Here is a 15,385-nt window from a genome sequence, read left to right as displayed (position 1 = left end):
CTCTCCCGAAATCTGTCCAAGATGAGTGACCCCGGTGGCACTTGAAACACCGATGGCATAGCTTTCAGCATCACTGCAACACCCAGTGCCACAGTACGCCAACCAACAGAGGGCAAACGGGTGATGTGGTTCCCTGACCGGGAAAGAACTGGCGGGCACCGTGGAATCCAGCGTGTGAAATCTCAACCACTAGATCACAACTATGCATTTCAGTGGAAGGAAAATGGAGGTCATTCGTAGCAGAAAAGACAGCAGGTGGAAGGAGGCTTATCCTGGGAGCAGAGGAGGGGAAGAGGCAAGTCCCCAGAGAAGTGGCCATGGCCAACAGGCCCCTGAGAAGACCCTGCCCTTCCAGCCTGGGAGAGGCCCAGGAATTCACAAAGGAGGGAGCGCATCAGGGCATCAAAGCCCAGGCTGGCGCTGTTCGAAGGGACTTGGGGTGCCGGCGAGCTACGCGGACCCGCAGACCCGGCGCGGCCGCTGGGCGGGGCTGCTCCCGACGACGGAGGCCTCACGTGACCGGCGCCGCCGACTCGCGCGCCTCGCTCCCGCGTCGAGCCCGGCGTCTCTCGCCCCCTTCTCGGTCCCTGCTGCCGGGGGCGGCCACGAAGAGTAGGAGGCGGAGGGGGAGCAGGTAAGGGACCCGCCGGGGTTCCCTGCGGTGGGTGCGGGAGGGCGGCCGCGGCCTGCGGACCCTCTCGGGGTCCAGCTGCCCCAGGCGGAGGTGCGCAGAGCCCGCAGCCCCCACGCCCCCCGCGGCCCCGCGTTGGGCCGCAGACCTTGCGGGGAGGGCTGCGCGGCCCTGAGGCGACAGCCTTCGGAAACCTGCCTCCCGCGTCGCCAAAAGCTTTTGCGACACCCCGCCGCCCTTCCTCCTTGCTGTAGAAAATGGTGGTCCGCGTCGGGGTTGGGGGGGGGCGCAAGGGGGAATGGCTGGCGCGGGTGGCTGGTTGGGGGCCAGGGGAAGCGGCCGGGGGTGGCGGGGGGCGCCGATGGCTCGACTGCCGCAGCTCCCGCCCCGCTGCCCCCACCCGGCCCTCTGCAGGTCTGCAGCTCTGAGGGTCGCGGCGGCGCACTCGCGGCGAGAATCGGACAGAGGAGGAGACGACGGCAAGGATAGGCCCAGGTCGGTGCGGGCGCGGGCGCGGGGAGCCTGTGGGAAGCCCTGAGACCCCAAGTCCTCCCCTCAACCGCGTCCTCCATTTTGGTGTCGCAGGGGCCTGGGGAGGGATCGGCAGGGAAAATGGTGGGTTTGGGGCGGGGGAGGGGAGAGGAGCGAGAGGGACGGGGGAGAGCTCGGGCTGGGGGCCCCCTAGAGGGCGCAGGGAGCCGCTCAGGTGGGAAAAATGAAATTTGGAGAACTCTCTGAACTCCTGGGCTCTGAATCGCGAAAGGTGCATAGTAGGGCCTCTGTCCTCGGTGCTGATCAGCGCTCAAGAAAATAATCCCTTCTCTTGTCTCCTGCCCCTAGGAGCAATGGCGTCCAAAGAGGAACAAGCAGTAAAAAACCTCAACATGGAAAATGCCAACCAGGAAAATGAAAAAAAGGATGAAAAGGAACACGATGCTAGTAAAGGAGAGCCCTTGGCCCTCCCTTTGGAAGCTGGTGAATGCTGTGTGCCTAGAGGAAATCGTAGACGGTTCCGTGTTAGGCAGCCCATCCTGCAATATAGATGGGACATGACCCAGAGGCTTGGAGAGCCACAGGCAAGGATGAGAGAAGAGAATATGGAAAGAATTGGGGAGGAGGTGAGACAGCTGAGGGAAAAGCTGAGGGAAAAGCAGTTGAGTCATAGTTTGCGGGCAGTTAGCATTGACCCCCCTCACCATGACCATCATGATGAGTTTTGCCTTATGCCTTGAATCCTGATGTTTTCCCTGACGTTAATAGGGAGACACCTGCTTCCTAAACTTACATGTTCGTGATGTACCTTTGTTGTAAACCTTTTGGTGTCATTCATTTCTGGTGGGTCTCCTATTACCAGCTTCTAACTGAATGTTGTGTTTTTGACCCAGTCTGTAAGTTTCTGTCAGCAGGGAAGTTTTACCTATTGCATGGAAAGATGCTCATTATATATTGTGAAGTTAATAAAGCAGTTTAAAAAAAACATTCTCTGTATTCTTTACTTCGTCTTATATATTCTATATATGGACACAGTGTAAGAGTATATAAAGCATAAAGTTAAAGTGTTCATCTCTTTATGATAGTAAGATGAATAATTTTGACTTATATTTTCTTTTTCAAAACTGAACACATTATTTAATGAAGGAGCTTGATCACCTGATAACAGTAATGTGAGCACTTACCAAACACTGTGACAGAATCTCCTTTTTAGCTTTCTCCTGGGTCTCTTATTTAAAAGTATAAACCTAATGTTAAGAGACAAATCTCTTTAAAAATCGTATCTATTAGCAAGATTAAGATAATAATTACCTCCCAGGGTCACTGTGTGTGCTTGAGGCACTAGGTTTGTGAGCTTTCACCAAACTCTTGTTCCTACTGGCATATGCATGACCCAACCCTTCAGATATTCCCGTCAGCTATTTGGGGAAGTTCCCAAAGCCAGGTCTTCCCTATGCTCACAAGTCCAGTAGGCTAAGGAGTAGGTACTTGCATTCGTCTGTTGCTGTGCCCCATTCCCATCCTACCCCAGGTATTGATGTTCAGGAATCCTCAAGGTGAGGAAAGTCTCACTGATTTCTCTGGAACTCCCAATAAACTGAATCTTTACTCTCTTTTATAAAAGTGTGGATAAACCCCCTCTCCCTGTTTAGCTTCATGGAGAGACCTTGTCTCTCTGGTTCTCTCTTTCCTTAGGTGTAGTTCTCTTCCAAGAAACCTCCCTGGTTCGTTAGACTAGACAAGATGTGTGAGGAACACAGCTCACTTTCAATCTGAGAAAGTCTCACCTCACACCAGCCCCCTGAAACCTGTGAATGTAAAGAATTACCCAAGGGGCTGGACCAGTGGCATAGTGGTTAAGTTCACTTGCTCTGCTTTGGTGCGCGGGGTTTGCTGGTTTGGATTCTGGGTGTGGACTTGCACACCACTCATCAAGCCATGCTGTGACAGCATCCCACATAGAAGAGCTAGAAGGACTTACAACTAGAATATACAACTATGTACTGGGCCTTTGGGGAGAGGGAAAAAAAGAGGAAGATTGGTAACATGTTAGCTCAGGGCCAATCTGCCTCACACGCACAAAAAAATCCACTAAAAAAGAAAAAAGAAGTACCCTGTATTGAGTTGGATGCCAGAAGATCATGTCAGTGAATTCAGTGGATACTCAGATATAGAGAGATTTATGAGAAGTCCATGGGAGGACTATTGGGTTTAAGTGTCCCACTAGAACTTGGGAAATAAAGTTGCCTTGGAGTGTGCTAAGTAGGTGAAATAAATGTCATGTATGAAGACAGTTTTTTGTAGAAATAAACTTAGAAGTTAGGATTCTAGAACAAAATTTGCCAACGACAGCCCATGAACCAAAACTAAACTACTGATTATTTTATTGGCCAATGAGCTAAGAATAAATTTTACATTTTTAATGGTTGAAAAACTGAAGAATATTTTGTGAAATGTAAAAATTATATGAAATTCAAATTTTGGTGTCCATAAATAAAGTTTTATTGGAATACAGCCATACTTATTAATTTACATAATATTTATGGCTGGTTTTGCACTGCAATGGCAGAGTTGAGTAGTTGTGAAAGAAACAGTATGGCCCACCTGCAAAGCCTACATATTTATTTTCTGGCCCTAACAAAAAATTTGCCAACCCCTGTTCTAGACTATAACATCACAATAGCACTTAGGAAACCAAAGGGAAAAGCGGATAGGCAGGTGAAAACATCATGTAACACAGCAAACTCCAGATATCATGAATAAAATGCCTAAGCAATTCCAAAGCCCTCCCTCCTCTAGGTGCTTGAGACACAAGGCACATTCATGCAAAACAAAGGTTTGTAAAGAGAAAGGCTGAAGTTGAAAAGGCAGGAAAACAGATGAACAGAGAAGCTTATGCCCTACCATACTTCTTACTCTCAACTGCCAGTGTTAGCACCAGTTTCTATGGAAAACAGAAGTATTCTGGCTTCATTGGCCTAAGGACATTTAGCAGTTCCTTCATGAAGAGAAACTGGAAGGTCACATGTGAATCCGTGGCATATCGTGATAGAAGATTAGACATGCATATGCCCTGAAAAATGTACATCTCTTGAGTCTAGGCTGATCCAAGTTGCCCTGTCAACCTCAGAGAAGGATGGGTTTAGGATTCTAGCTTCTGGAGAGAAAGCCTTCTACTAACCGGCTTCCCTTGGTTCTTAACAGAATGTTTGGATCTGAAAAGGCATCTGAGGGAGTAGTATGCAAGTGGTCAGGCTCCACGTAAAATGCGCAGGCAAAAAGCAACCAGCATAATGTGAACAAAAGTCAGTAAGGGAACAGGGCATGAGATTCCCTTGGGGGGAGCAGCCATATTTTTGGTTCTGGCTGCATTTGCATATTTATGTCATTTCTATATGTTAGGGGTGAGCCTCCTTTTCTTCCTCAGAATAGCCATTCTCCACAAAAGGATAGACAAATTCCTCCCATAAATACCTAAAAGTCGAGCAAAGAGAAGGCAATGAGATAAGGGGGTGTGCCCTGCTTGTCAAAGAAAAAGGATGTTCAAGAAAGAGGTTTGAGCTGTAGCTATGGATTGGACCATTGGAACTTTGGCATATCATGTTCATCTAGTAGATAATTAGTGAATGAAAAACTGAATAAGATAAGTATGGATCTAGTGGTATTCAGCAAATGATTAACAAATATACATATTTGAATTCTTATGTATTTCTAACAAAATTGAGATAATTCAGATAATATCTCATGATTTTGAATAAAAATAATTAGCTTTTTTTCTTAAAAAATTCAAGTCCATTGAAGGAAATTCAGAAAATAAACTTAAGGGCCACTTTGTGACCAAAGAAAACAGTGCAGTTTGAACTTTCTAGTCAGAGGCAGAGCATGGAGAGTACACAGACACTGGACTTTTCCAGGAAGTCCAGGTGGCATAGGAAATGCACTTTGGTTAGAAGTGAAATAAAACCTTCATGATGAATCATCATTTAAAACATCAAGCCACATTTATGCTTCAAATGAAAATGGAGTAACAGAGACTGGATTTACCTCCCTAACTGAAACAACTAAAACTTGGACAAAATATATGAAACAACAGTTTTCAGTTATTGAACATCAGACAGTGGAGGGCAAAGTTCCCTGAGAAAGGGAAACAAATACATGAGCCTTCTGATTGCCCCCAGCTCACTGTGTATTTTAGGATTTATAACATGTGGAAGCAAAATGTGTATCAATAATAGCACAAAGGCCAGGTGAGAGGGAATGGAAGGACGCAATTTTAAAGTTCTTCGTCTACATATTGATATCACTTGAAGGTAGATTCTGAAATGTATATTATAAACCTTAAAACAACCATGAAAGAAGTCGTAGCTAATATGCCAACATATGAGATAAAATGGAATCTTCAAAATACTCAATCAAAACATGTTAGAGGAAAAAGAGAACAAAGAATAGATGAGACAAATGGAAACAAACAGCAAAATGGTTGATTTAAACCCAAACCTATCAATATCAATAATCACATTAATCTAAATGGTTTAAACACTTCAATTATAAAGCAGAGATTGTCAGATTGTATAGAAAGGGAAGACACAAATACATGCTGCCTATAAGAATGCTATTTTAAATTTAAAGATACAAATTGATTACAGGTAAAAGAATGGAAAAAGATAATCTTTTTTTTTTTTAGATTTTATTTTTTTTTCCTTTTTCTCCCCAAAGCCCCCCAGTACATAGCTGTATATTCTTCTTGTGGGTCCTTCTAGTTGTGGCATGTGGGACGCTGCCTGAGCGTGGCTTGATGAGCAGTGCCCTGTCGGCGCCCAGGATTGGAACCAACGAAACACTGGGCCGCCTGCAGTGGAGCGTGTGAACTTAACCACTCAGCCACGGGGCCAGCCCCGAAAAAGATAATCTTAACATCACTCAAAACAAAACTTGAGTGACTAGATCAATGTCAGATACAATAAACTTCATAGCAAATAATAATACCAGGGATATTATGATTATAGAAAGTCATTACATAATCTTAAATGGTGAGTTTGTCAAGAGCATAGAACAATCCTAAGCATTCACATATTACAGTGCTTCAAAATACATGAAGCAAAAACTGATAGAACTGCAAGGAGAAACAGACAAAACTACAATTACCACTCAGAGATTTCAGTACCTTCTCTAAAAAATTGATAGAACAAGTAGACAGAAAATCAGCAAGTACATATAAGGCTTGAACAACACTATGAACCAAATTATCTAGTTGACAGTTGTGGAACTTGTCACCAACAACAGTAGAATGTACATTTGCTCCACATGCACATGGAACATTTACCAAGATAGTCCATATTTAGGGCCATAAAATAAGTCTCAAAGATGTTAACAGGATTCAAATCATAAAATTCATGTTCTCTGAGCACAATAAAATTAAATGAGAAACTAATAACAGAAAGATCTCCGGAAAATACCCAAATATTTAAATTAACATCAAATAACACATGTCTAAATAACCCAAAAGAGAAATCAAAACAGAAATTGTAAGGTACTTTGAACTGAGTGAAAATGAAAATTCAAAATACGATAATTTGTGAGATGTGGCAAAAGAAGTTCTCAAGGGGAAATGTATAGCACTAAATATATATATTAGAATTGAAGAAAGCCCTATAGCTATTAAATAAATGAAATGTTTATTCAAAACACTTACTCAAAAGACAACTCTAGGTTGAGATTGCTTTATTGGTAATTCTACCAAACATTTAAGAATGACATAGGGCTGGCCCAGTGGCGCAGCGGTTAAGTGTGCACACTCCGCTTCTCAGCGGCCTGGGGTTCACCGGTTCGCATCCCAGGTGCGGACATGGCACCGCTTGGCACACCATGCTGTGGTAGGCGTCCCACATATAAAGTAGAGGAAGATGGGTACGGATGTGAGCTCAGGGCCAGGCTTCCTCAGCAAAAAGAGGAGGACTGGCCGTAGTTGGCTCAGGGCTAATCTTCCTCAGAAAAAAAAGAAAAGAATGACCTAACACCCATTCTATGCAAACTGTTTCAGAAAATTTAAGAGAAGGGAATGGTTCCCAACTCACCCTACAAGGCTAGAATTACCCAGATATCTAACCAGACAATTATATTACAAGAAAAGTTAACTACAAACCAATCTTCTTAATGGATAGATATGTAAAAATTCTTAAAAAAACTTTAGTAAAACTGAATCCAAATATATATGAAAAATACAATGTGCCATGACCAAGTAAGGTTTATCCCAAGGATTCAAGGTATGGTTAACATTTGAAAATCATTGTAATTCACCACATTAACATGAAAGAGAAAAACGATATGATCATCTCAATGGAGAACAAAAAGTTTGCTAAAATTAAAAAATCCATTACCAATTAAAATACTCAGCAATCAGGTATAGAAGAGACCTTCCTCAACCTAATAAGATTCATTTACAAAAAGCATACATAATTATGTGTGCCTGAAGATTAAATGTTTTCCGCCTAAGATGAGAAACAAGGCAAAAACTGAACAAATTAGATTCAACATTGTATTAAAGGTTCTAGCCAGTACAATAAGATAGGAAAAGGAAGAAAAGTCATACAGATTACAAAGGAAGAAATAGAACAATCTCTTTTTATAAAAAACATAATTGTCTATGTAGAACATCCTATGTAACATACAAAAAGCTACTAGAGCTAATAAGTGAGTTTAGAAAGGTTGCAGGATACAAGATCAATATACAAATTTAGTTGTATTTCTTGTTTTTTGAGACTGCTGTAAACAATTACCATAAACCTGGTGACTCAAAAGAACCCATACATTTATTCTCTCATAGTTCTGTAGGTCAGAAGTCCAAATCATGGTATCAGCAGTGCTATGTTTTCTCTGAAGGCTCTAGGGAAGAATCCTTCCCTACCTCTTCCAGCTTCTGGTGGCCCTAGGCATTCCTTGGCATGTGGAAGCATAACTCCAATTTCTGCTTCTCTGTGTGACTCTTTGTGTGTGCTTTCTAGCTCTTCAAAGGATATACTCATTGAATTTAGGGCCCACCCTAATACAGTATGATCTCATCTCAATTCTTAACTAATTACATCTGTAAAGACTCTATTTACAAATAAGGTCACATTCTGAGGTGCTGGGCGAACATGAATTTTAGGAGAAAATATTCAGCCTTCTATGAGCAATGAACAGCCAGATTAAAATTTAAAACAATATCATTTACAACAGCATCAGAAATATGAAATAATTAGGGATAAATTTGACAAAAGAGGTTCAAAACTTGCACACTGAAAACCACAAAACATTGACATAAAATAAATCCCAGTATTTTTTATAGAAATTGACAATCTGATTCTAAAATTTATATTAAAAAGTCCAAAGAACTGAGAATAGCAGAAACAACTTTGAAAAGAGGAACCTTTTGAAGGACTTACTTTAAAGGTACAGTAATCAAAACAGTGTGGTATTGGTGTAAAATAGATAAACTGATCAATGGAATAGAATAGAGAGTCAAGAAATAGAAATACATATATGCTTTTGACAAAGATTCCAAGGCAGTTCAATGGAAGAATAAACACTCTTTTCAGCAATTGGTGTTGGAGTAATTGGTTCCAGTTGATCCTTTCTCAATGATCATCATCATCATCATCATAATTAGAAGAACTGTATCTTACATCATATACAAGGGTTGAGTCAAACTGTATCATAGACCTAAATGTAAGAGGTAAAACAAAATTTCTAGAAGAAAACATAGAAGAAACTCTTAGAGACCTTAAGGTGGCAAAAAATTTTTAAATTAGAACCCAAACACACAACTAACAGAAAGCAAATCAATATACTGGATTTTATCAAAATGTAGCCTTTTTTCTCTTCAAAAGACACTTTTGAGAGGGTCAGCCCCGTGGCCAAGTGGTTAAAGTTCTGTGCGCTCTGCTTCCACAGCCCAGGTTCTCTGGGTTCAGATCCTGGGCACAGACCTACTCCACTCATCAGCCATGCTGTGGTGGCATCCTACAGACAAAATAGAGGAAGATTGGCATAGACGTTAGCTCAGTGTTAATCTTCCTCAAGCAAAAAAAGAGGAAGATTGGCAATGGATGTTAGCTCAGGGCGAATCTTCCTCACCAAAAAAAGAAAGAAAGAAAGAAAGAAAGAAAGAAAGAAAGAAAGAAAGACACTTTTGATTATCAGAGATGGATAGAGACAAGTTGGCAGAAATCTCAAGACTCCTATTTCCAACAATAAATAAGTACACATGCTAAGAGAGTACAAGTGTCTTGCCTGAAAGCCACACAGCTGAGAAGCTTCAGGGCCACAACCAGACCTGAGCTGTATCTGAATTTATCAAACAGCAAAAATCTGACCTGCAGACTTTCAGCTCTGGACAAGATGGAGCAACCTCATCCCTTCCATGCCTTTCTTCTTACAACTGAAAAACTGTAGACACAAGACAACAAATAAGTATACGCAGACACTGGAAGACAGAAAGACAAAGACGGACTGCCTAGAGACCTTTAGGCTTGCTTGAACGACAGAGCAGCGAATCCCTTTAGTTTCCTTATTATCTCCCATATATCCTGGACATGGCACTCACTGAAAAAGCCTCCAATCAAAAACATCCAACAGTCACGGGCAATAAAAGCTCCGAGAAAAACTTGTTTCCCATACCACAGACCAAGAAAATGGTTAAGAGAAGAGAAAACATTTTTGGCAATAAGTACCATATTCTAGAAAAATGCCAAAAGAAAAACTGACTCCTTCCCAATCTTGCAGTTTTTCTGGGGGCTGGGGGCAGGGGCAAGAGAGAGCTGATCTTTCATCTCATTCCACTACCTACCATGTGGAAGCAGGTAACGTCTCTCTGATTCTCCAGCCCAGATACTGTTGGCAGAACTGAAAGAGCTAGTTAACCTCTGCCAGGAGGACGCAGACGGTGCCCTGACTACCTTTCCAGAGTAGTGTCAGATGGGTCCAATGGCGAACTGAGCCTCTACTCCTACCCAACAGCAACAAGATTTAATGAGGCTATGCAAGGTTGGGCCAGTCACCACTAGGTTTCATCTCCTCCTCAGTTCCACAGGATCTAGTGGGAAGCTGAGTCTGTACCTCCACCTGGCATCAAGGAGTCATTCAAGGGGTGGGAGGTGGAGTTGGTTGGCACCCAGCTTTCCCCTTCTCCTCCCTTGGTGTGAGCAATATCAAACAGGAAGTTGAGCCACCCTGCAGCAATCAGCCGGTGTCAGTTAGCCCTCTCGTAGCACCATCCTTGGTGGAAACTGAGCCCAGCAGAGAGCTCATCTTATATCCCTACTTGGAGGCTAAGGAGATGGTGACAGTTGATGCCCACAGTTGATGGTAACATGTTAGCTCAGGGCCAATCTTGCTCACCCGAAACAAAAAATCCACTAAAAAAAAAGAATTACCCTGTATTGAGTTGGATGCCCCACTTTTGCCAAGAAAGTGTCAGCAGGGCCAAAGGGGAAGCTGAACTTCCGTGCCACACATCTGCAATGATGCAGTGTGAACCAGCCCTGAATTTTTGCTGCGGTGAGGTCAGCAGGACCCAGGGTGAAGCTAAACATACACACCCTCCCAGTGCTGATGCTACACCTCAACAGGGGACCTGCCTGTGAGAAATATGATCAAATAGGCTCCACAGTCCCATAATAACCAAAGTGTCCAGCATATATTCAGACTGAAAACGGTAAACAGTTAGCCACTGATGATTAAGTAGCTAGTAACTAACGTTTTTTTGCAATTACTGTTTATAGCTTTTAGTTGTTTACCCACCCATTTTTAACTCTGCTGTTTAGGCACTATGCTATCTGACTCCCACTAGGTTCCTATAGATAATGTCTCCCTGGAGCCTGGGTCACCATGGTAATGGGTGTTTGAGCTGTTTTTCAGGAATTAGAACCCCTTGTCCACTTCAGGCTGGTTGAGACCACCAACCCATCAACTGGGCCCATGCAGATGTCCGACAAGTGACCTTTCGACATCAAGAGGCTAAAAACTCCACCCTCCGATCATGCTAACGCCACCATTTTGTGAACATGTCTTATGAAGAGGCACGAAGTCTGACTACACTTGCGCAGATCATCGATTACCTCACCTCTTCTCACCTGCAATCGTCTATCTCCACATTTCGGACCACCTTGCCCCCCACCCCATAAATATCCCTGAGTCCCCATTTTCGGGGAGGCGGATTTGAGATTCACTCTCCAATTTCCTCACTTGGCTGCCTTGTGATTAAACTCTCTCTGTGCTGCAGTCTTGTCTCAGTGTTTGGCTTTCTGGGCGATGGGTGAAAACCAACCTGGTTCGGTAACAAAACCTGTGCACAAATGTTCAAAACAAGTTTATATTTAATAACCAAAAGGTGAAAACAACCCAAATGTTCTCCAACAGGTGATTGATTAAACAGTCTGTGGTACATCCATATCATGGAATACTACTCAGCGATAAAAATGAATGAACTATTGATGTACATAACAATTGGACAGATCTTAAGGAAATTGTGCTGTCCAAAAAAAAACCCTCTCAAATGGTACATCCAATTATATAACATTCTTAAACAGCAGTTATAGAGATGGAGTTTAGTGGTTGCCAGAGGTTAGGAGGGGAGGAGGGAAAGAGGTGACTGTGGCTATAAAAGGGTAGAATCAGGGATCACTCATGTATCTTGCCTGTAGTGGTAGTCATACAAATCTACACATGTGACAAACTTGCATAGAACTAAATACATAAACACACACACACGCAAGTGAGTTCATGTGGAAGTGGTGAAATCTGAATAAGGTCAACTGATTATAGCTATGTCAGTTTCCTGGTTGTGGCATTGTTACTATAGTTATGCAAACATTACCATTGGGGGAAACTGGGCAAATGGTACAAGGGATCTCTATGGTATTCATTTTTGTTTTAATAACAGCTTTATTAAGATATAACACATATACAACAAAATTCACCCATTTAAAGTGTAGAATTCAAAACGTTTTACATATTCACAGGTATGTACAACCAAAATCACCATAAATTTTAAAGCATTTTCATCACCTCAATAAAAACGTCTTACTACTTAACTGTGATTCCTATACCCTCACCTCCTGAAGTTCTAACCAACCACTAATTTTCTTCATGTCTCTATGGATTTGCCAATTCTGAACATTTCATATGCATGGAATCATATAATGTGTGGTCTTTGTGATTGACCTTTTGCACTTAGCTCAAGGTTATCTTTATTGTAGCATGTACAGTACTTCATTTCTTTTAATAGCTGAATAATATTTAATTGTATGGCTATAGCACATATTGTTTATCCACTTACCAGTTAAAGGACATTTGGATTGTTTCACATTTTGGTTATTATGAACAGTGTTGGTAAAAACATTCATATACAAGTTTTTGTGTGGACACCTATTTTCATTTTTCCTGGGTAGATAGCGAAGAGTGGAATTGCTAGGTCAAACGGTAATTCTGTGTCTAAAGTTATAAGGAATGGCCAGACCATTTTCCGAAGCGGCTTTAACATTTTACATCTGATATTTACATTTTACCATCATTCTATGAGGGCTCTGATTTTTCCACATCCTGGTCAACATTTGCTATTATCTGACTTTTTTTTATTATAGTTATCCTAGGATATGTGAAGTTGCATCTCCTCATGGTTTTGCTATGCATTTTACTGATGATTAATAAAGTCGAGCTATTTTTGATGGGCTTATTGCCCATTTGCATATCTTCTTTTTAGAATTGACTATTAGGATGCTTTGAACGTTTTTTTATTTTTGCTTTTTACTGTGGTAAAACATACATAACATAATTTGATTACCATTTTAACTATTTTTAGGTGTATAGTTCAGTGCCATTAGGTACATTCACATTGTTGTGCAACCATCACCATTATCTATCTCCACATCTTTTTCATCATTCCAAACTAAAATTCTGTACCCATCAAATAGCTCTCCAGTCTTACTTACCCCAAGCCCCTAGTAATCACTATTCTATTTTCTGTATCTATGAATTTGACTATTCTAAGTACCCCATATAAGAGAAATCATATAATATTTGTTTTTTTTTGTGCCTGACTTATTTCACTTAGCATAATATCTTCAAGGTCCATCCATGTTGAAGCATGTGTAAGACTCTTATTCCTTTTTAAGGCTGAATAATATCTCATTGCATGTGTATACCACATTTTCTTTATCCATTCATCTGTCGATGGACATTTGTATTGTTTCCACATTTTGGGTATTGTGAATAATGCTGTTATGAATATTGGTGTACAAATATCTGAGTCTCTGTTTTCAAGTTTTTGGGGAATATACCTGGAGGTGGAATTACTGGATCATATGGTAATTTTATACATAACTATTTTTGAGGAGCCCTCATGTTGTTTTCCACAGTGGCTACTCCATATTATATTCTTACTAGCAAAGCACAAGGGTCCCAATTTTACCACACCCTGGCCAACACTTGTTATTTTTTGTTATTTATTTATTTTATAATAGTAGTGCAAAGTTATATCTCATTGTGGTTTTGAATGGATTTCCCTAATGACTAGTGAAGTTGAGCACTTTTCATGTGCTTATTGGCCATTTGTACATCTTCTTTGGATAACTATCTATTCCAATCCTTTCCTCATTTTTGAATTGCGTTGTTTGTTTTTTTGCTTTTGAGTTGAAGGATTTCTTTATATTCTAGATATTAATCTTTTATTATGTGTATGATTTGTAAATATCTTCTCTCACTCCATGAGTTGCTTTTTTGATATATATCGATAGTGTCTTTTGATGCAGAAAGTTTTCACTTTTGATGATGTCCAATTTATCCATTTTTCTGGTTACCTGTGCTTTTGGTGGCATATACAAGAAACCACTGTCAAATCCAATGATGTGAACCTTTCTCCTTATGTTTTCTTCTAAAAATTTTATAATTTTAGATCTGATGTCTAGATCTTTAGTCCATTTTGAGTTAATTTTTGTACATGGTGTCAAGTAAGGTGCCAACTTCATTCTTTTGTATTCGATATTCAGATTTCTCAACACTATTTGTTGAAAAGACTGCCCTCTCCCCATTGAATGGTCTTGGCACCCTTGTCAAAATTCATTTGGCTTATGTGCAAGAGTTTATTTCTGGGCTCTCCATGCCATTCCATTGGTCTATATGTCTGTCTTTATGCCAGTACCACACTGTTTGATTACTGTAGCTTTGTAGCAAGTTTTGAAATCAGAAAGTGTGAGTCTTCCAAATTTGGTCTTCTATTTCAAGGTTGTTTCGGATATTTTGAGTCCCTGGAGATTCCATATGAATTTTAAGATGGATTTTTCTATACCTGCAAAAAACTTCATTGGGATTTTGATACCAAGTTGAATCTGTAAATTGCTTTGGGTATTGACATCTTAACAATAGTCTTCCATGCCATGAACACAAGATGCCTTTCCATTTATTTGGCTTCTTTCATTTCTTTCAGCAATGTTTTGTAGTTTTCAGTGTAAAAGTGTTTTGTGACTTTGGTTACATTTATACCAAAATATTTTATTGTTTTTGAAGCTATTGTTAAGAAATTGTTCTCTTAATTTTTTTTCCCAAGATTGTTCACGTTGGTGTATAGAAACACAACCAATTTTTTAAATTAAGATTATGATAGTTAATAACCTTGTGAAATTACAGTTGTACATCATTATTAGTCATGTTGTAGGTACACCACTTCACCCTTAGTGCCGTCCCCCCACCCCCACTTTTCCCTGGAAACACAACCAATTTTTATGGGTTGATTTTGTATCCTGTAACTTTGCTGAATTTATTTATTAGTTCTAACAGTTTTATTGAGGATTCTTTAGGGTTTCCAACCTATAAGGTTCACATTATCTGTGAAAAAAAATATTTACTTCTTCCTTTCCATATGGATGCTTTTTTATGCCTAACTACTTGGGCTAAGCCTTCCAGTTCTATGTTGAGTAGAAGTGGTCAAGGTAACACCCTTCTCTTGCTTCTGATCTTAAAGGAAAAGCTTTCAGTCTTTCACTACTGAGTACGATGTTAGTTGTGGGCTTTTCATATATGGCATCTATTATGTTGAGGTAGTTTCCTACTATTCCTAGTTTGTTGAGTGTTTTTATCATGAAAGAGGGTTGAATTTTGTCAAATGTTTTTCTTGCATCCATTGAGATAATCATGTATTTTCCCCCTTCATTTTGTTAATGTGCTTTATTACATTGATTGATTTTTGTATGTTAAACAATTCTTACATCCAGGAACAAAGCCCACTTGGTC

General features: G+C 40.7%; 1 protein-coding gene across 1 annotated transcript; it reads left to right on the top strand.

Annotated features, from left to right (window-relative positions):
• The first annotated feature begins 500 nt into the window (after positions 1 to 500).
• Positions 501 to 2,110, top strand: LOC100630227 (protein BEX1). The gene is made up of 3 exons (XM_023633639.2): positions 501 to 634; positions 1,046 to 1,126; positions 1,472 to 2,110. Exon 3 carries the CDS (start codon positions 1,477 to 1,479, stop codon positions 1,861 to 1,863), a length of 387 nt encoding a protein of 128 aa, XP_023489407.2. The 5' UTR covers positions 501 to 634; positions 1,046 to 1,126; positions 1,472 to 1,476; the 3' UTR covers positions 1,864 to 2,110.
• Positions 2,111 to 15,385: the final 13,275 nt, after the last annotated feature.

Source organism: Equus caballus, chromosome X (genome assembly GCF_041296265.1).
Source record: "Equus caballus isolate H_3958 breed thoroughbred chromosome X, TB-T2T, whole genome shotgun sequence".
Classification (NCBI taxonomy): domain Eukaryota; kingdom Metazoa; phylum Chordata; class Mammalia; order Perissodactyla; family Equidae; genus Equus; species Equus caballus.
Note: the sequence above shows the minus strand (reverse complement) of the source record. Positions and strands in the feature narration are given on the sequence as shown.

Bases quoted from the DNA above. Each gene is read 5' to 3' on its own strand.
- LOC100630227 (XM_023633639.2), top strand. From the start codon at position 1,477: ATGGCGTCCAAAGAGGAACAAGCAGTAAAAAACCTCAACATGGAAAAT.